This window comes from Drosophila virilis, chromosome X (genome assembly GCF_030788295.1).
Source record: "Drosophila virilis strain 15010-1051.87 chromosome X, Dvir_AGI_RSII-ME, whole genome shotgun sequence".
In the NCBI taxonomy this organism is placed as follows: domain Eukaryota; kingdom Metazoa; phylum Arthropoda; class Insecta; order Diptera; family Drosophilidae; genus Drosophila; species Drosophila virilis.
The window spans coordinates 21,114,994-21,136,029 of record NC_091543.1 but is presented as its reverse complement, the minus strand read 5'-3'; the positions used below and the strand labels follow the sequence as shown (position 1 = coordinate 21,136,029).

Below are 21,036 nucleotides of genomic sequence, written 5' to 3'. Positions count from 1 at the left end.
TCTCTTTTGGTTTACACGCGAAAAAAGGAGAGGCTTTAGCGTTGTCGCCTCTACTATAGGCTAAGTCCGCAACGTCATGCTAATTGTCGCCTTCCTATGACATGAAATGTGTGATATTCATATATTCTACTAAGTATTAGCCGGCCTTCATCGTGACAAGTTTTGTGCTTCATTTTTGTTATGTTACTCTTACCCCCAGTTTATCCAGTCTATACTAACATAAACTCCAACTCCATTTCGAAAATCGCTGAAACTAGTGTTCTATATTTTCTTATGTAGGGCTCTGGAAGTAAATTTAAGCCCGAGCAGAAGACTAATTATTGTTCCTTAAAAAAATTGTTGACCCGCATTATCCATCGATAATTGCGAAAAGTGTAAAACATTGTTGAATTCTCCGAAACCCACTCCTAAGTCTTACGGATTGGGCTGTATGTTAATCACCAACAAATACACAGAGATATACGTCTTAATTTCGATGCTTACCCTTTAAAAATTAAGTGTTTTACACTATTTGAAAATGTTCACAAAACAAAGTATGATGTAATTAATATTCTGTTTATTGTTAATCTGATCTATTCAATTGCATTTATTTGGCTTAAAATCGGCAGCCTGCTTTATATATTTTTGCACTTTCAATTTAAAAACCTTAATTAAACGCGTATTTATTTTACTTTTCCTTTTATTATGCTTCCAATGCGCAAAAACAACTACATGCATTTGTACGTATCTGCATATTGTCGGAAGTGTGAAAGTTACAAGTTTCCATGAAAAGCGAACCAACATTGTGTGTTATTCACGCCGTTAAAAACGAGTCAAACAAGGCAAACAAACATCAAAATCTAGTAAGAGTGAAAGAGTCAGGAGAGTCAGCTATGCTATACCCTGAACCTTCTTTGAACAAAAAAAACAGATCAAGCTTATTATGTGTTTTAACACATCTAATGGGTAAATGGTTATGGTATCATTTAAAAAAATAATTTTCAAACAAGAAAGAAATTTTATCTGATACTGCGTAATACAGAAAGAGGCACTCCTGCAAAGATTCATGACGATGGCATTAAAATTGAGGGATTAGTTCGCATAGAAACAGACAGACGGACAGACGGACAGACGTCTGTTAATACTGATCAAGAATATATAATATGAGCTATATAATACAGAACTTCGATGTTGATAAGATTTTGCCTATATACGAGGAGCATGGTGAGACTTCTAATTGGTGAGTTTGTAGTAAGATATGTTAATAAATTAGTAAGTTTTCTATACAAGGACTTATCGACCGATCGCTCCAATAACAGCTATAGCATATAGTGGTCCGATCTGGCTGACCTGCAACATTAAGACGGGCCCTTGCAAAGTTTCAAGACGATAGTTCTATAACTGAGAGACATTGCTATATCAACTTGGCTGTTGATGCTGACCGAAAATATATCCTTCTATGCGTTACATATTTCACGAAGGAATATTAGTTCCCTCCTCCGATGCAGAACTCCCTACCACCATCAACCGAGCGGTTACTCATTGGGGTCGGTGAAGCCTCCTTATATATGTGACATACATTTGCACAAAACCATTTACCCCTTTTTTTATTCATTTGTTCAATGGGTGGGTTCAGGGTAAGAAATAATTAATTTTTTCTGCTTATGATATACGAGATTAAATATGATCTTACTCTGAGTGCTCGCATAGAGCACGAAGAGTTTTGGACAATCTTCCCTTCGTGCCTCGAATATATATGGCACACATGTTTATCTGTAGTTGCAGGTAAAGGAGAATTTTTTTATCAGCTAATAAGTAGTGCATGGTTGCACAGTTATCGCAGAGAAAGGGGCTTGCTTTTATAGAATGAGTGCATAACAAAAGATGCAAGGGAGGCATAGAAAATTAAGCGCCAATAAATTGTTACCATTAATTCTCAGCGTTGTTAGCAAGTGGACAGTATTACTCTGGATCCAGTACCAAATAGGGAGGTCGGAGATAAAATTAAAAGCCATTAGAAGGGAGGAAATGTTCAGCAGGTACCGATCAGGACACTTAGCACGCCGCCCCAATAACAATAACCGGCAACAAACAATTAACGGCAAATAGCTCAGTTTATAGGCTTTTAACTGTGCAGTTGGAGGAACAGTAGGCAGCAGGAATTACAGAAGCTACAGGAGCATCCAGAGCAGACGCCAATGTAGACAGAAAGTTGTCACTAGGCGTCGTCAACGGTAACAAATGATAATGATAACTTTTAATTGTATACAATAGTAAAAGGCGTGACAGCAACAACAAGTTAGGCATGCGGGCCAGTCTAGAGACGGAACCACCAACCGAGCCCAGATAGCAGGCTATGAGAGGAAATGTCGCTCGTTAGCCGCCATGAGAACCATGGACGTGTTCTCGTACGGCAGAGAGGGGCGTGTAACAATACGACTCATAGATTTTGTATGCATATTTCCCCATTCAGTATCATTCCATTCCTTAAAAATGTAATTTTACTGGACCTGACCACTGGCGCCTTTACTTGTCGGCCATTTCACAAATCGACACTGTAGACTGCAGTATGTTTTTTGCCTTCCGCAACTATGGAAAATTAATTCTTAGATACCATTGACGCTTGTAATTAAGGCAAATTCTTAGCTTCTAGTTCTTGAGACCACCGCGAATACGAAAACATGTTTATACTTTTTCGGACGGTTATGGTTTTTCTGTGTATTTTATGGACAGAGTATACCCGCTTTGAATGATAATAACATATAGCAAAGTCAGTAAACCAAAATGATGTTCTCCAGCTAGGATATTCACAAAAATTCGCCCAACTACCTTTAAACACATTCAAGCTACTTATGCTACTTACGCACAGCTTACGCTGCGGTTGTGTTACTTTCCATCGCTCTCAACATTAAGAAATGTATTTAGGATAGAAGCATTTTGAACTGCCCATACAATTGCACAGATTCAATTTAGCGTTTTTAACATTTTTCAAAATTCACTGCTACCCTCGGTCAATACTTCAAATCATGCGATTTGTCCCGACATAAATTTCAGAATGCTTATGCAGGTACTTTTTGTGGCATTAATGAATAAATCACAAGCACAAGTAGTTAAGTTATATTTTTGATATGATCCTTCAAAGCAACTAAGCGGGAGTACCCGACTAGATAGACAGACCCTGAACCATTTTACAAACACCAAATGCAGCTCGCGGTACATGCTTGCTTTGTAAACAAAATATATATATAATACAATAAAAATTCATCTATAATCTGAAATTTTATTCATGAGAAGGTTAAAACACACAAACACTGCTTATTAATAAAGACAAATTTATGAATTGTATACGACACGATAGCGTATAGCGTACTTTTATTGGTCTCTAGCTTAAATGGCTATATTAAACCAATTCTCAAAATGGTTATCGATATTAAAGAAATAAGTGTTAAGCCTTTAGTTTCGTGTTTTGTGAGATCATCGCGATCAGCATTCAAACGGACGGATAGACATGGCTAGATCGACTCGACTCATGATGCTAACCATGAATGTAACATATAAACTTAATGGGGACAGAGATATGGGGCATATGCCCAAAACCATTATACCGTTTTTTTACTTATTTGCAATGGGTACAGAATGCTAAGGGGGACTAGTACTAGTACCTAGTACTTATAAGAGTAAGACGTTCTGTTTGAAACCGCGTGGCCATCACCTCATCGATTCCATTTAATTGTTGAGCTACTAAGGTTTCCGTTTGCTTAACTGTTACTCTTGCCTGCCATTCATGTGCCTAGTTTATTAGTGTTTATTACGCGACTTTTCCATCATTCGCTATGGTCAAAGTTAGACAGAGCTATATGCAAATTGTCTGGCGGCAGAATGGGCGGGGGCTTAGGGGAGCGGGCTTTATGGTGTCACATATACATGAGCCGAGTGCGCCATGCCTTAAAAACCCAAACAAGTGAAAGCTTTCAATCATGTAGTTTGGTCGCCTATTATTTGCTCCTTGTCTCTGTATGGCACTGGCTTGGTTTTAACTTCTATTGCTACGCTTTTCCACTGCCCGCGACATTGCCACGCCTTGCTCTTTGATTTTTATTGAGTTTCTGTTTGGTATGGTTGGATGCCTGGGCCACGCCTTTGTTTAGCTACCATCACATCCTACCAAACTTACCCTACAACCTATTCAGCGCACAGTTCATGCCCCAAGGCTTCAGGACCTCCTCCAGTTACAGTTCCAGCAAATGCTCGCAGCCCCTGTCCAACTTCTGGCTGACTAATGGTAAATGCCATTTCAATTACGTACACAGTACTAACATTTTATGCGGCCTGTCGCCATTTTTTGCTTTTCGATTTCCATTTGCGCTTTAAGTGCATTTGGACAATGGGTAAAAACATGCCAGCAATAATGCAAACACTCTCCGTAGTGTGGCGAAGTTGGCGTAAAATTGAGGAAGTTTAGAAGTCTGTTTTTTATTTTGTGTGCATTGCTTATAAATTATTTTTCGTTTTTTTTTATAACCTTGTAACGCATGGAAAAGGAAATTTCCGACCGAATAAAGCACACATAGCCTAGTCGATATGACCATGTCGGTCTCTCTGTTTATATGGGCACTAGTCTCTCAGTTTGAAATAGCTCGTGATGAAAGACTTTTCTGTCGCCGGCTAAAACGGGGTCCTATATCATAAAGGTTTTAAGTGAACGATCAGTCGAAAAATAGGTTTTTCCATGAGGTTCTACTAAGTATTTATATCCCTATAGAGGGATTATAATATTGTCATGAAATGTGTAAGGCATATTCTGTTCTCCAAAATATGTTCATCAAGACTCACTTTTAAGGAGCTTTACTATCCTCACATATCAGCAAAACCGTAAGGCAACTGTCGACATGGATATTATATGAATCGGTCGAAAAGTGGTTTCTTGTATGTATCAATTTCAGCATTTTCGCGGACGAATATTCCTTACTTTCTCGTTTGTTTATCTAGATGTACCGACCAAACTCGGCCTATTATTTTTACTAAGCTCCTTACATATTAACAAAATCGTATCATCATCGGACGACTATATCATATAGTTTTCATAGAAACGGTCAGTCGAAAATTAAGTTTTTGTATAAAAAAAAAAAAAATAAGAAAGCAAGGAAGTGTCCTGCTAGCAGATACCCTGAACCAAACATACTTTTGAATTCGCAGTAAGAAATGCTAGCCTGGCTTTACCCTTGTTGATGCTTGTACTAAGTAGCAAAGAAGTTAGTCGCCAGCCTGCATTGAGCAAAGCTGGTCTATGGTGTTCTGCGTCGTTTAGTTTTCGAAGTACATTGAGCGAAAAAGCATCATACCCACGAACGACGCTTAGTACTTTTGCTTAGACCATGATATGTACCTATGTACCAGTACCTTGGATAGTATTTCCAAATTGTAAAGGCAATTTTAGAAATAATATATTAATATTGCATAGCGCACCTTATGCCATAAATATCTCCAGGCAAAAGACCACGTAAATTGACTCTACTTTTGTTTTTGCACAGTGTATGCTGGCGAGAAGTTTTTGTCTCAGTCAATGGCTTGCAAGTGCCTATGTTTGTAGTGTTAATTATTCATGCATGAAAAAAAAGAAGATATATGTTGTTATTCACTGGAGTGGCTTTTGGTGCAGTTTTCTAGCGCTGACCATGCCCTATCCCAAATTTGTATTCACACAAGTATATATGTTGTGTACTGAGCTTAGCTCGGTTGAAAAATAGTATTTTTAAGTGGTAAGGGGAGCTACCAGCATTAATAAAAAATGAGAAACTAAAGATATTTTTTGCTCGCTGAAGAATTAATATCCTTGACATTGGCCTCACGTTTTTGCAAATATATAGGAATAATGAAACTTGAAATTGCTGGAATTGATAAAAATATATCGTGAAAAACAGAATATTTTTTCCCATACAAGGGCTCACTATTCGACCAATCGAAAATATGATGGGTACATGATATAGTAGTCCCATATGACCGGACATTTCAAAAAGTTTCAAGACAATAGTTTACAGCTGAGACTAGTTCGCATAGAAACAGACAGACGGATATGCTATATCAAATCGTCTGTTTATGCTGGGTCAAAATATATATACTTTGTGGGGTATGCGTATCATGGCAAAATTAACACGGGACATAAACTAAACTTGAACTCTCTGTCAACCCCAACAGCTTTCATGAAAAAGAGTAAAAGGGAGCTCCCGACTAGGGGATACCTTGAACCTTCTTCTACCAACACTAAATGCGGCTAGCTTTACAACCTCGTTTGAAAAAAATGAATATATCCCTCGATAGGACTCCCTCAACAGACAACACTACTTGCAACCGTCTCTACAAAACACACAGCACAGAAAACAATACAATTGCAATTGCAATGCTAATTATCAAGCTAGCTGCCGCTAACACGTGGCAACAAAACACTTTTTCTTTAATATCTTTTGCGTTTCTTAACATGATCTGAAACAAATCAGTCGAACCCTAGAACTTCATTAAACGAATCGTAGAGTCGCACTTTCTACCGAGGAAGTTTGTATTCTGCGAAAAGTGTGAAACACGTCTCAAATGATTTTTCATATCGATTTTTGGAAATGAATTTGAGCGCGAAACGTCACCCACCAAATCTTTGACCCCCATTTTCCCCAAGGATTTTCCAAAAGCACCAACTTCAACAAAGATATTTGAAAATAGGTTAGAGGCCGACTTTCTCGGTTTATATATGTTGTGTGGAGAGAAATTAGAATATTTCTGCCGGCAGCTCGGCGCGAAGTTCAGGCCTAGCCCTAGTCGGCTTATTCCGACAGGAGCACTCTTAATTGCTTTTATTTTCTTTTTTTTTTAAGAATTTGAAAAATAAGGCACATATGAAAGAATGGGGCAGAAAATCTCGCACCAGGCTCCAAAGCCATATTGGTACTCCCATAACTTTTGTTGTATGTCCGGGTTTTATTCTAGTTGTTGCTGTGGATGCCAAATGACCAACCGTACAATCCGTGTAAAGTTAAGAGACTATTTTTGAAATGAAATTGCTTTATACTCCACTTTTTTTGCGCAAGTAAGCTAAGAGTTTAAATGAGGCTGCTCGACTATCTGCACTCTTGGTTCTGCGGGCGAGTCACCGGGTGACCGTAAGGCCACAACAACAAGAGCCAAGAGCCATTGCAACAATTCACTAACGGCTTTGCAGGCCTCAACGGCCGAGTTGCAAGTCCTCGGCGTCCATGACATGGTTAACAGCGTCAAGTGACGGCGGAGTTAATTAGTCTAAGTGGAAATGGTGCACAAACTTTAAGAATGATGCATATTGTTGCTATTTCTGGCGCTACTTTCACTCTCTTCTTTCAAACACTCCTCTTCACAGTTTTGAAGGATTTGGCCGGCTATGCCAATTCCTGCTGTTCTCTTTTTGTGGCTTTTTTAAATGCGCATTGAACGTGATGTATTTTTGAATTCGTCCAGTCTTAAGTTGTGCACTTCCACAAAGGTCTCGGCAAATCCAAAAGGCCACACTCAATGAGTATAATCTGAAAAGTGCAATGTGACAGAACTTTTAACATAAGGCCAACATAGGCAACACTACTGCTCAAATCACTTCTTATATAGAATTTGATTTAACACCACATTTTTAATCGATCGTTTCTGTTGAAGTTAATAAGCATTAGTAGGAAACAATTATACTCTGATTCCATTAAAAATCGGTAAAAACGGCAGAATGTGGAACTGAAACTCTAAGTCTTAATTAATAGCCCAGTCAATATAGCCATGTTCGTCTGTCCGTAGTTGCTCCTATTACCCGTGAAGTGCGAGTCTGCTCTAGAGCTAGAGTCAACTTGACATCTAGCTTATTTAAAAGTATATACAGATCAAGTTTCTTTCATTGTATTATACACGAAATCAGTTGTGCAATGCTTTGTCTGTTGAGCAAGTAGCTAGAAATAAATGACGAAAATCCCTTATGGGTCTGAAGAAAGCTGATAATCGAAGATGCCCTAACAGAAAACGAAAATCAATGTCACCCATAAGTACCTTATGTAGAAAGAAATCACCGATGATATCCTACGGTTGGCCAAAGAGGGCCAAAGAGGGAGATTAGGTAGAAAAAGCCTACTGGAATACTGTTATAGCCGAAGATTGGGATCCCAGCCTAAGCCTCGTAAGGCAGAAAGTAGAAATTGCCTTTGAACTGATATCGCATTGAATCACCTTACCTTACTTTAATTATACTGCAGAGGCCAAATACATGAGCAGTACTCAAGCTTATGACGTACAAGCGAGATGTACAGAAGTTTTCTTAACGTTAAATGAACCAAACATCACCTTTGCCCATACATCATTGGTACCGATATGGAGATTAAAGCAGAGCTTAGAATAACAAATAGACCATATCTATGTTCTATGTTTTTTTTATATATATTCAAATATCGTATAACACAATAAGAACTACTACAGAAAATTGCACTAATATTCTCAACCTGCTAGTCTTACATGCATAAAATCACACATGCATATGCATGCCGTTTGCCCCAGACTTTTAGAAATGTTATTAACTTATATTTCGCTGCCCATTAAATTAGCAGGGCTTAAATGTGGCGTACACCCATGCCAAGGCGTAAAATTTTGAGAAAATCAAATTTAAGCTTACTCTGGTGGATGACGGGAAAGGCAGTCCGATCGTTGACACAAACTTGCCAAACAAACCCAAAGTCAAATTTTGATATAATTTACGCAACATAGCATAACTCTTCATACACACAGTTGCCTAACGGCTACTTTGAGCAGGGAACATGACGGCACGTTCTGTGCTTTCTTTAAGAATAAAAAGCAATAAAATCGAAGCTTTTGGGCAGTTGATAGCTTTCCTCAATTTCACACATGTTTTGCATGCGAAACTTACTTCAGTCCAACAAAAATAAGTGCGCATTCTTACTTAGTCGAAAGTGCCCGACTAGGAAATACCCTGAACAACAGACACTGTCACAATCTCCATTTACTTGCCATGCCAGGGCAATACCCGCTAGTATTCTATATAAATATATCCAAAATAAACATAGAAGCTTTGTATTAAATAAAGCAGGAAAAAGGTTTAAAAACAACTGGAATTTAATGAAGGGGAGTATAATGCCATCCAAATTTTTGCAACTTTTAACAAAAATTGAAATTTTTCAGACTTGTGGGGAATATAGGAAGGTATTCAAAAAGTAAAATATGCTTAACCCATCACTGAGCTACTTTCAAAAACATTCTAGTATCGTTTTATACATACATCCGCAAAATCTGCATCTTCTGATGGAGAATAGAAAAACTTGATGATGTATTTACTCTTCTCGTTTGGTCTGTTATATAAGTTAGCACAAAATCATTATACCCATTATACCCTTATACCGGATGTCACAAGCAGCATTTTTTGCATTTTGACAAAACGTACTTGTCAATTTTATTAGTAAAATCAAAAGCCAGAAGTCAACATAGAAGGCTTTTTGAGTCACGCGCACAGCTTCACGATAACAGGAACTGTCATATCGTAAGCCTGCAGACGAAACTTGTAATTTTAATTTAGCTTCTAACTGCATCGAAAAGTTTATACATAGCTCCGTCCGTCACGACCGTAAAAATGACCGCAAAAGTTATACAAGGTTAAAGGAAAAGGCCAATGCAAAAATGTTGCATGTGCTGAAGAAAAAGAGTACTAGATTAAGCGGAATGGGTAGGAAATGCCAGACAGGTAGACCTAGGGGATTTTAACTGGCTCTTACTATATATTTAAGGGCTCATACACCTGTGGGTAAATTGTGCATTTCCTTGATATTGATAACCGTTTTTGATTCGAACAAACAATTCATTTTAATAATAGAAAAGTAAGAGTGCTTCAGTCGAGAGTACTCGATTTGCAGATACCTCGAACACAGCGACGGGCTACCTTAAGAAAAGATGTGCTTTATTGGTGTTTATGTTTGGATGCTTAACAGCTCGGCTGTTGATCCTGATCTGGAATGTATGTATATATCTTATGGGATGGTCATAATACCATCTAAAAGGGTATCAAAATGTATTATTCAAGTATCATATTGATAATATAAAAACAATTAATTGAATTTAAAGACAAATAATAAAAAAAGTCACCCGTAAACATCAACTTTTTAAAAATAGAAAAAAATAAACGTTGACCACACTCAACCCCCATCCTCAAGATGGTTTGGAATTTCAAAATATTATTATGCAGTCGGCTGCGCCTGACTGCAGCTTTCCTCATTGTTGAATAATTGTCAATTTAAAATTCATTAAGTTCAGAGACAATCCAAATCAATGCCGTTTACCATTGTAGGTTTTATTCGGCCTTGGTAGTAGGCGTTGACTGCGTATAGGGGAAATGTTGGTCAGTGTTCTATCTTGGAATAAGTACGAAAATGTAAAATGGCAAATGCTGGAGTACCAACTCCCTGTCCGGATTGGCATGCGACTCGAGTATATATCATAGACTCCAATGGGTAAGGCTACATTGAAAGTGGAATATGGGCGTTGTCGACGGGCAGTGTTGCAGTGGGCTTTGTGTGTGAGCTGGTGTGTATTGTTAGGTTAATCACTCGCTTTGTTGGCAATTACTGTTACGACAGGGACAACAAACGAGCCAATTTAGGCTGGGGTCAACTGTAAGCAGGACGCGGCATCCGACATAAAAGCCACAGCCACTTGGCTTTTGTCGTTTCTTTAATGCTTTTGTTGACTTTCTGCGAATATCAATGAGTCCGTTATGTATGAACTTCAATTATTGTCGCCTGACACTAGAAGAACAACGGCATAAGTGAAGCGATGACATTTGACAGGACTTGACATTTTGACACCGAAACTACAACAAGAGACAAAAACGGTAACGCCTGACAATTACAGCATCACCTTGCCATCACCTGTGCGGCACATTCAGCCAGAAAGGCAAGTAAATGGATTTTAGTGCTCATGGCTATAAAATTTTAGTAGTACGCAATAAAGGATCTTTGGATCTTGCCAACAAAGTGGATAAGCTATTTTTGCTAAGCCAAACAGAAGCAAGTCATAAAATGCCAATTGCAATGCTCTTGATAGAATTCAATAAGGACGCGCATTACGTGTGTGTGTACATGAATATAAAAATTCTTATATTTTGCGCAACCTTGATGAAATTTTTAGCAGAAGATCTTAAAGAATAGAATGGAATTGAGGCGATATCTATAAAATGATATATACTTGGTGTACATATATATATACTGATATATATACATACTTAGAGCTAAGGGACTTCCTAAACAAATGAATATCGATATCGATTTGCATAGATTGCTTGGAAAGGGGAAAAGTTACATTATTACACTTTAAATCTCTAGGCTTATGGGGTTGAAGATGCTTTCTTCAGCCTGTTACACACATTTGCACAAATAGCCCTTTCAGCCATTCTGAATGGGTTCAGGGTATAAAAAAACGTATTGAATAGGATAGCATAACATACACACACAGTTCTGAAAACAACACAATTGGAATTGCAATGCTCTTGATAGAATTCAATAAAGACGCGCATTGTGTGTGTCCATGTATACAGAAATTCTTTCAATTTGCCGCAAACACGTGGCCAGGCAAAACACGCTTTTTTTTAATACCTTTTGTGTTTCCCACTGAGCTAAGAATATTCATATATTCTCAAAAAGAAATATTGGTTTAAATTGGTTGGTTGTTCTAACTGATTAATTGATTTGATTTATGGCAATGGGGTAGAGCGAGGTGGCTGATAGCTATAAAATAGAAGAATACTTCTTATATATATACTATTCTAAAAGTTACGAGTCAAGTGTGGTGACTCAGCTCTAAAAACCTAAGTTATTTGCTTAAAAATCAGGGCCGCGTTCGGGTGCCGCAGCAGCTTGTCGGCGTATCGGCTGCTAAACTGATCTCCGACCTTTGTCAGACGGAGATCGCGTTTGATGAACGAGTTATATAAAATAATAAAATGGTTTTCCATTTCTTTGCATTTCAATTGGCTATTGTTAATCAAGGTACCTTAGCTGGTGGCATGTGTGCTTGAAAACTTTATTGGCCCGGCATACATTCACATTTACACAAGATTCTCTATGTTTCCAAGCCCTAATGCGTTTGTGTAGCTTTTACCTTTAGGGGACTTCTGAATTTCCAGCTAAAGGCATGCATTTGCTGGGTTCAGGGTATCTCTAAGTCGGTCGATCCCAATAAGTGCACTGTGGTTGTTATTACCGAACCATGCAAGTGTTTATTTTTTCCATTTTGCATAAAATTTACACGGTCGACGGCTCAAGGACAAAACTTGCCCATTTGCAACTATTAGCGTCTTCGGCCATGTAAAAAGACTAAATAAATTCTCATTTGGAAAGGTACTCACCTAGCATCTTCGAAAGAAGTAGAAGGCATGTGTAACACAGCAACTGCAGCAATTCCATATTTCATCAGCTAGAAGAATGCGGTGAATCTTATAACTTCAACGAGCCGTTTCTTATTGTCTGAAACTTCAGAGTGGATACTTATACATCCAAAGCGAAGAAATTATTGCGTTCAGAAATCTATAAAAATATGAAGAATAATAGTAATGTTAAGTGCTGCAAAAATACATTTAAAAAACAAGTAACAGGGAGTGTCTGACTAAGGGATACTCTGAACCTCCTTCTACTAGCTTTAATGACAAAATTTAATAAAAAATATCGTTTTCTCTGCCGGTTAAGAAATAGCAACCATGTTCAACCGACTAAACTAATTGCCTACGCCAAGTAAGAGGCTTTAGTCAAGAGTTGCTTTAGCAGAAATTAAAATAAATTAACAGAAAAATTGGTTCAATTGGTTCCTCAATAAGACTCGAACTCGTAAGCTAAAACCAGATATAAAACCGGAGAGGAGACAATTTCTGAGGTCAGTTCTCTTTGGGAAGAGATATCTCCAGAGGGTATTAGAAATGTTATGAATTTAGCACCAAGGCGCCTTTTAAAAATTATTAAAACCAAAGGATATACACTTTGCAAATTTCTTCTTTATTTTTGTACTTTTGTTAAGCATAAACATTATTTTCTCGATATAAAATTCCTGCCAAAATACTTATGCCAACACATGAAATTGTATATTTATATTTGTTTGGTTATTTTTAAGATTGTATTTATTATGGTTTAAAATTCAAAGCTGTTTAAAAGTTGAACTTATAAATGCACGATTGTTCTCTCGTAAAAATACTTATGTCGACTAGTGTACACCGGGAATAGAATTTTAATGAAAACAAGTTAATTTAAATGTCTATAGTAATTCTTGTATTTTGCCTTTGCTGTTTTTTTTTTTTTTTTTTTTTTATTTGGTTTATTTTGCGCTGGAATCGATCAGTGCCTTCTGATCTCTACCAAGCGGAGTTAAGGGTATAGTGTATAGTTATTATTTAATAACTTAAATGATAATTACAGACTTAAAAATATATAACAATAATGGGAAAGGGATGTTAAAGTGATGTGCCTCGTTGGTAGGTCGTCGGGGTGTAGCCTTCGGAGGCGCCTCTCACTGATGGGCTCAGCCAGGGCCCTTGCGGCCGCGTTCGGATGCTGCACCAATTTGTCGGAGTATCGGCTGCTGAAGAAGTTGAGCTGATCTCCGACCTTTGTTAGGCGGAGATCGCGTTCGATGGCGTCTGTTGTTACGTACCATGGCAGGCCAGCAACCTTGCGTGCTGCCTTGGCTTGGACCACTCTTATGCGACGGAGCTGGTGTGCTGATGCCGTGCCCCAAACTTGGATCGCATATGTCCAGATAGGCGTTACCATCGTTTTGATAAGCAGTGTCTTCGTGGATATGTGCAGCTTCCTTTGCTGTTACGTGGCTCTGCCTGGCCTAGGGCCAGTTATGGGCCACTAAAGTGCATATCGTCGCAATGAAGGCCTTGCCAAAACCCTAGAAAAATACCTAAACCCTCCATGCAGTTCGCAGGACTTAACACCGAAGTCGCAAGGATAAACCCAGTTGCGAGGCTATAAATGCACATTTTGCAATATCAACATCACGTTAACTACGTTGCTGACATCGATGTAAAGCTCAGCTGATTAACATACATGCTACTTATTATTATTCTTTTTACTCGGCCATGTTGTGTTGAGCTTTCAATATAATACGCGCCTTTGATAAGCAAAGCGATCATCCAGATGCACACAAATATTATTTGTTTTGACATGCAAGCTTTTTGATTTCTGATGATTCTTAGTGAATACACAGAACTATTCAATTTTAAGTATTATTATATACTTGCACAGTTTAAAAGCTATCGCAAGAAACTTTGAATGCGTCCCTTTCTCTGTAACGCACAGTACATACATGTATATCGGAAGCGGCTGGATCGGACCATTATATCATATATGTAGCTGTCATAGGAACGATTTGTTTTTGTTTTATGTTTTTCAAGATATCTTGGTATTTTTAATTTGATCATCTTCCGACCAATATATACATATGTATATGCCATATGAAAAATCGACCGAAAATCAAGTTCTTGACGAGCTTCACTAATCTTACATATCTGTAAAGCCGTAAGATATATTTGACAAGATTACTTTCTCGTTTTGTATTGATTTTTCGACAAGACGACTTGGTAGTGTGGGGTCTCGGACGAGAAAAGAGTTGATTGAGTTACCTGTTTTCCTTGTCAATCTAAATCCAGAGTCGGGAATTATTGACGATAGTGGGTCTTTAGTGAAAGGATTATTCAACTTTCAGTTATGCTTAGGATGCTCATTTAAAATAAAAGTTAAGGAAAATGTTTAAGCATATAGTAGCTGAAGACTTGAAGATAGAGTCGACAGCACCTGGGATTCTATGACCCGAGCTCCGTAAGCTGAGCGGGATGATGTCGAGTGTAACGCTTGATTTCCTCTGACATAAGTGGCAGCGACTTTACGCAGCTTTGTTTTTCTGTGTCGCTGTTGTCCTTATTGCGTCATCGTTGTCAGTGTTGCTGTCCTCTTGCTCCTTCAACAACGGGATTTGCAGTTTTGTATTTTGCTGGCCTTTCCTGGGTTACTCGGCATTGCCATTGTGTTGGACAACAGCTGTAGCAGTGGCATCAGTGGCGATGGCGAAGAGTGCATGTTAAGTGCCTTATTATCCTGTTTATGTAACTGTGTAGTTTTTTTTAAGGTTATACTCGCGGACATATGTCTTCACTGGCAGCTTGTTGCTGCGTGTGTGCTTTATCAGCGCTAAAGTATTTTTCTCTTCATATTTAATTCATCTCAGCTTACAAATTGTCATAATGTCCTTTTTCCTCCATGTACCCAAATACGTAACATTTTCAACACAAAGTGCTAACTTTACTTTTTCCTAACTAACGAAGGCAAAGATGCAATAGCCAAAATTGATGAATACAGAACCAGCTGTGACACAATGCAAATTTAAGCTAGAACACGTATCGCATTTAGTTTTTATACATATGAACAACATATATATTCTGTTCCATGCAAACTAGTTCTTGAGTAGTGAAGCTACAATGCAATGCTCCTGAAAATCGTCTCAAATGCTTTTGCATACATTTTCAAATCCGAGCTCAAGTCGTTTGAATATGTAATAAAAATATCTTGTACACACACTACATACAGAAATTGGCCACTCTTTAGTTGGTCCAAGGTAAAATACAGACAATTGTCTTGGTATTGGTGTTGGAATAAAAGGGTTCAGGGTATTTCCTAGTCGGTAGCTCCCGTCTAGAACCTCTTACTTGATATGTATGGGTAATGTAGACAGAACAATGAAAAGTAAACAGTAGATAGTATTTAAACTGACCACTTCATCACAATTTAATGATTTAAGCAGCCGCAAAAATATTAAATTTATTTACCTTTGCTTATAATATTTATAAATTGTCTCCAAAAAGTATTTAATAATGAATATGCAAAGGTAAATGTGTGTTTTTCAACATTTTAATATGCATGGCAGGGCTGACATATGCAAAAAAAGGCCGACAAAAAAGGAAAAACCGCTAACGGCAACGAAATAAATTTGTCAGCCATTGCAATATTCTTATTTTCTCTGACGACGAGCTGCAACGAACTGGACCTACCCCATCGGCTGGCTCTGGCCACGTAAATAAATAAATGCACAAATATACATATACATATATAAACATTATATATATATATATTATATATATATATATATATATGTATATATATGGACGAACTGAGACCGTGACTGAGGCAAAGGATGCAGGCGACCTTCCATTTCCATGGCCATTTCAAGCCCCTTCCTGAAATTGTGCATGAAAAATATGGAAAGACATTTGGCCAGAGACAAATTTTTGCAGCTGCATCCGCATCGGGCTGATCCAAAAACTGACAATAAATGTCATTTAGTTTACCAACGTACAGATGCAAACAAACAATATTTATTTAAAAAAAAGAATTATAAAAACGATGGTCAATTGGAGTTTCTTGGTTTTTGTTTTGTTTTTAACTCTACAAAAAAAAGGGCCTTACAATCAATAATGACCACATCCATCCAAAAGACCACACTTTATGCCACTTTATAGCATCTGAATAACTTTTCACAATCAAGGGATAATGTTGTTATGGCACTGTTGTAGAGAGCATGATAGCCTTGTCCAGAAAGTAAGCTGTGAAGCAAATATCTCTCTATATAAAATTATTTGTCCCAAACCATAGGAGCTACGAATCTGAAAGTAGTTACCGTATGTGATGAAGATATCCGCTAAGATGGTTCCACTGCAATGTGAAAGAATCGTGAAAAACGGCTGTAAAAAACCTTTTTTGATTACCAGCCAGATTACCAGATTTGGAAATTCCAAACCTGACTCGAAGTTAGGCAACTATCTTGTTTGAAGGACTGCTTCCTAGTTCTTACGGTATGATACGGGCTGTGCATTGATCACCAATCAGTCAGTTAATTAGTCGCTCAGTAATGGCAAACAGTTTTATATATAGATATATATATATATATATCTATTTGTTTATTTTTAGAATGACAAGCACTACTGTAACTATGTTTTCAGTGTATTGTATCGCAAACTTACTTTAACTAACTGGACAAGGATAACAAGGTATGATTCGTGTATGATTCGTGCATAAATTTATCAGCATCAACAGCCGAGTTGATAAAGCAATGTCCGTTATTCCGTTTCTAGGCTATTGTCCTAAAACTTTGCATAGATCCGTCTTTCTGTTGCAGGTAGTGCATATGTCGCAGCCGGATCGTAACCATATATCATATATCTGCCATAGGAACGTGTCCAAAAAGTTATCTTAACTCGGCATTGGAAAATTGCACTAAACTCCCTACAAAGCCTTATCTGCCTTGAATAACTATATCATATAGCTGCAAGAGGAGAGATCAGTGAAATACTTAGTAGTATGTTATAGGGCAAAATACTCTGTTTTCATAGATATTTTAACAAACTTGGCATTTTCGAGCTGCACTGCTCTCACATCTCTGCGAAAGGAATATGACAAGAGGGGTATTAATCTGGTTTGTTATAATTGATGTTGGTAAAAGGGGGTTCGAGAAATCCACTAGTCGGGAGATCGCCATCAGAGCAGTCTTTTTGTTTTTATTTCGCAAATTTGTTTCGAGCCCTACTCAACTGTGCCCATTGGTCTGTTGGGCGAGAGGTGGGCTGCAGCACGTATAGTTCCGGGCAAAACATTCAAAATACACTTTTAGCTGCTGCAATAACGAAAAGATATACTTGTAATTCTTGTCCATTGTTCTGCATTTATGTTCTTTCATAATCTGAAAAGCCTATGTTGGTTTCGTGCGATTTTCCTCTTGCTGCAGCTCCGCCTGTCTTTATGATCGCAATTTCTTCGGCCAAGCGCAAAATATCTGAAGCTTTAGATCTGGATTGACCATGGTTTAAATAAAGACTACTTACAACTGGACCAAATATTTTACCTACGACCAGAGCGTGACAAATTGGTAAACTCGATGTGTACGTGCTTTTCAGCGTCTCTTCACGGTCGCATCAAACAACTTTTGGAAAAACACAAATTTCCGTCACGGGAGAAGGTTGTCACTGGCGAGCGCAAGTGGATTGAGTGAATACCAACGAGATGAAGTTCACGTCAAATTTAGTTTCACAAAGCATTTAGAAACAGGGCTTCACACAGTGGGAGAATCGGCCAACCTAGCTTATATCAATTTAAACTATGGAATCATGCATCTTAATGTTTTTTTTTTAACTTTTTGATTAATATTACTTTATCTATCTAATGGATAATGTTTTTTATTTTGAATATCACTTTTGATACATCTGTCAGCCACCAAAGCAACCTATGTTTTAGCTCGTGTAAAGACACATTCCGGCGATAATATACACTAAATACCGCACTATTTACAAATTATTGTCAAAAGTTTAAGCTATAAATCCAACAGGAGGTTCTAGTCGGGAGCTCCCGACTAGGGGATTCCCTGAACCCTCTTCTTCCAACATCAAATGCATATATGTATTCTATTTTAGAAGCTATATGTCAAGTTTGGTGTGTTATTTACCAAAAGTGCCCAAAAAACAGGATATCGATATCGATTTCTATCGATTGCTTAGAAACGGAGTAAGTTATCGATTATCGGAAACAAACTCGATCTGCGCAGGCACTAGAAGCACCTACATCTAAAATTTCAAGAAATTTCTAGCTCTTATAGGCTCTGAGATCCTTGCGTTCAAACATACGGACAGCCGGACAGACAGACAGGCGGACATGGCTAGATCGACTCGGCTCTAGAATTTATATACTTTATGGGGTCGGAGATGCTTCCTTCTGCCTGTTACATACATTTGGATTTTGCACAAATACCGTATACCCTTATAGCCATTTTTAATGGGTTTAGGGTATAAAAGTAACAAATAGGAGGCTTTGGTCGAGAGCTCCCGACTAGGGGATGCCCTCAGCCCTCTTTTACCAACACAAAACACAGCTCGCACTACGAGCTCGTATGCTTTAGAAGTAAATAAGTCTTTCATTTTGTAGGTATCGCTGATTAATCGCTTAAGATCGATTAAGACTAGCCAGAGATTGATAGATAGATCAATAAGATCAACTGTTGAGAATTTTAATCAAGATCAGTTAAGAAATACAGAAGTTATTAAAGTAAACGAATTGTTGGAATGGCTGTTGAAAAAAAGTGGCAGCAAGTTGTGCGATCTCATACGGGTTCAAGAGGGAGGGAACGTTTCTTTATTGAATAGTTTTTTATTACTGCCAAAGGAAACGAGCTCGTGGAGTTATCTGCATTCGTTGTTTGTAGAAGATGGTTCAGGTTTTTCGCTAGTCGAAAGGTCCCGACTTAGGTCCCTTACTTGTGTTTATTTGAGATAACCAAACCGGGATTTACTAGTTTCAGTTTGTTTCCTAAAAATATTAAAATCTGATTGGCCCACTCGGACCACTATATCATATAGCTGTTATAGGAACGATCGGTCGAAAATTAAATTCTTGTATGAAAACTATTTCGTTTATCAAGATATCTTACCCAAACTTGGCATTTATAAGGTTCACTATGCTCCCGACCGATTTGCTAAATCCTTTAAACAGCGGACCACTATATCATGTAGCGTCCACATTAAAGATAGGTCGAAATGTAAATTCTTATATGGCAAAATATTCATGATTCCAAGCGAATTTCATGAAACACAGACTTTACTATCATATTTCTTTAGGTATCTGCAAAAGGGAAATGTTTACTTCAGAGGATTTTCCATATACCTGACCCTCTCTCAGTTAGGGCTTAGACTCTTGATTCTGGGGAAATGAAAGCTGGGAAGCCATGAAAGAGGCACAATTAGCCCAGTTTGCCAAATTGAGAAATGGATTATTAAGATGATTGGCGGCATTCGAAAATTAGATTGGAGTTATTCTGCGGTTGCTTAAATGTTACATTTGGTAGTACTGGCATTTTAATCAAGTTTTTCTGTTTGTGACGGCAATTAAAATTATTTATTAACACGCCGGAACAAATATTTGCTACACATCAGCGTACTCACGAACACCCATTGTGACTTGGCCCCAACGTAACAGTTGCGTGAAGCATTACATAAGAGTTTTTTCGCTACATAAACGCTAACTAATTGAAATATTAACACCTGTAAGCGATGGCCTTAACGAAGGTGACCCAAACGCAAAATATCACCGCAACTAGCGGCGGCAGCATAAAAATCCTGATAGCTCATCTGGGCGGGTGTGTGCGTGTGAGCAATTAAACAAAGTGGGCATAAAAATTGGCTTGCCACGATATGAGTCCTAGAAAACATAACAAACGTAAATGTTGCGGCAGCCATAATACCAATAATAAAACGAAGAAGTATTAAGAACTAAGCAGAAGTGTTCCTGCGACTGCGGAAAAAATAATAAAGTTGGAAAGTTAAAAGTAGGCTAAAAGGATTTAACGGTTTTGTGCAGATACAACAACAAATATATGTAAGCATGCAGAGGAAAGCATTCCATTCCTGATCATCATTAATAGCCGAGTCCATCTTGTTTCAAATAATCGATAGCATTTCGTGTTTCCAACATATCGTTAAATAAATCTTACCTTTTAAGAGCTAGAGCTTCCAAAAATTACCTGTTGCTTTTCGTATGCCAAACAATGATTTTAGTTGTTTAATACATAATACAAGATATTTCATCTTTTATAGAAGCTACATGCAACATTTGGTGGATCTAGCTCTAAAACCTAACAAATTTGCTCAAAAACAGGACTACGAAATCGGTTTTAATCGAATGCTTGGAAATCGATAACTTTTATCGATTATCGATAACAAGGAGCATTAACATCCCAAATTTCAAGTCTCTAAGTCTTATAGGTTCTGAGATCGTCGCGTTCATATATACGGACAAACAGACGGACGGACTGATCAAGAATATATATACTTTGTGGGGTCGGAGAAGGAAGATGGGAGGAAGGAAGGAAGCATTCTGCCTTCTACATTTGCACAAATACATTATATACCTTTTACCCTATTTTAATGGGTTTAGGGTATAAAAAGTTGCATTTTAATCATGTTTCTTGTGATTTTGT

General features: G+C 37.8%; 1 protein-coding gene and 2 long non-coding RNA genes across 6 annotated transcripts in view; 1 reads left to right on the top strand and 2 right to left on the bottom strand.

Moving 5' to 3' along the window:
* LOC116652003 (uncharacterized) overlaps positions 1-21,036 on the top strand; it is a 202,873-nt gene that overhangs the window by 36,247 nt on the left and 145,590 nt on the right. The gene's annotated exons all lie outside the window — the stretch shown is intronic.
* Positions 1-21,036, bottom strand: part of CARPB (Carbonic anhydrase-related protein B) — a 39,724-nt gene that overhangs the window by 17,921 nt on the left and 767 nt on the right. For both annotated transcript variants that reach the window (XM_002055534.3, XM_032439637.1), the window contains exon 2: positions 12,377-12,554. In XM_002055534.3, coding sequence (XP_002055570.1) covers positions 12,377-12,434 — 58 coding nt within the window. In that variant the 5' untranslated portion in view covers positions 12,435-12,554. The remainder of the gene's footprint in view (positions 1-12,376; positions 12,555-21,036) is intronic.
* LOC138911366 (uncharacterized) lies at positions 16,445-16,996 on the bottom strand. The gene is made up of 3 exons (XR_011416913.1): positions 16,816-16,996; positions 16,696-16,759; positions 16,445-16,621 (listed from the first exon to the last, which is right to left on the bottom strand). It is a non-coding gene; the product is annotated as an uncharacterized lncRNA (long non-coding RNA).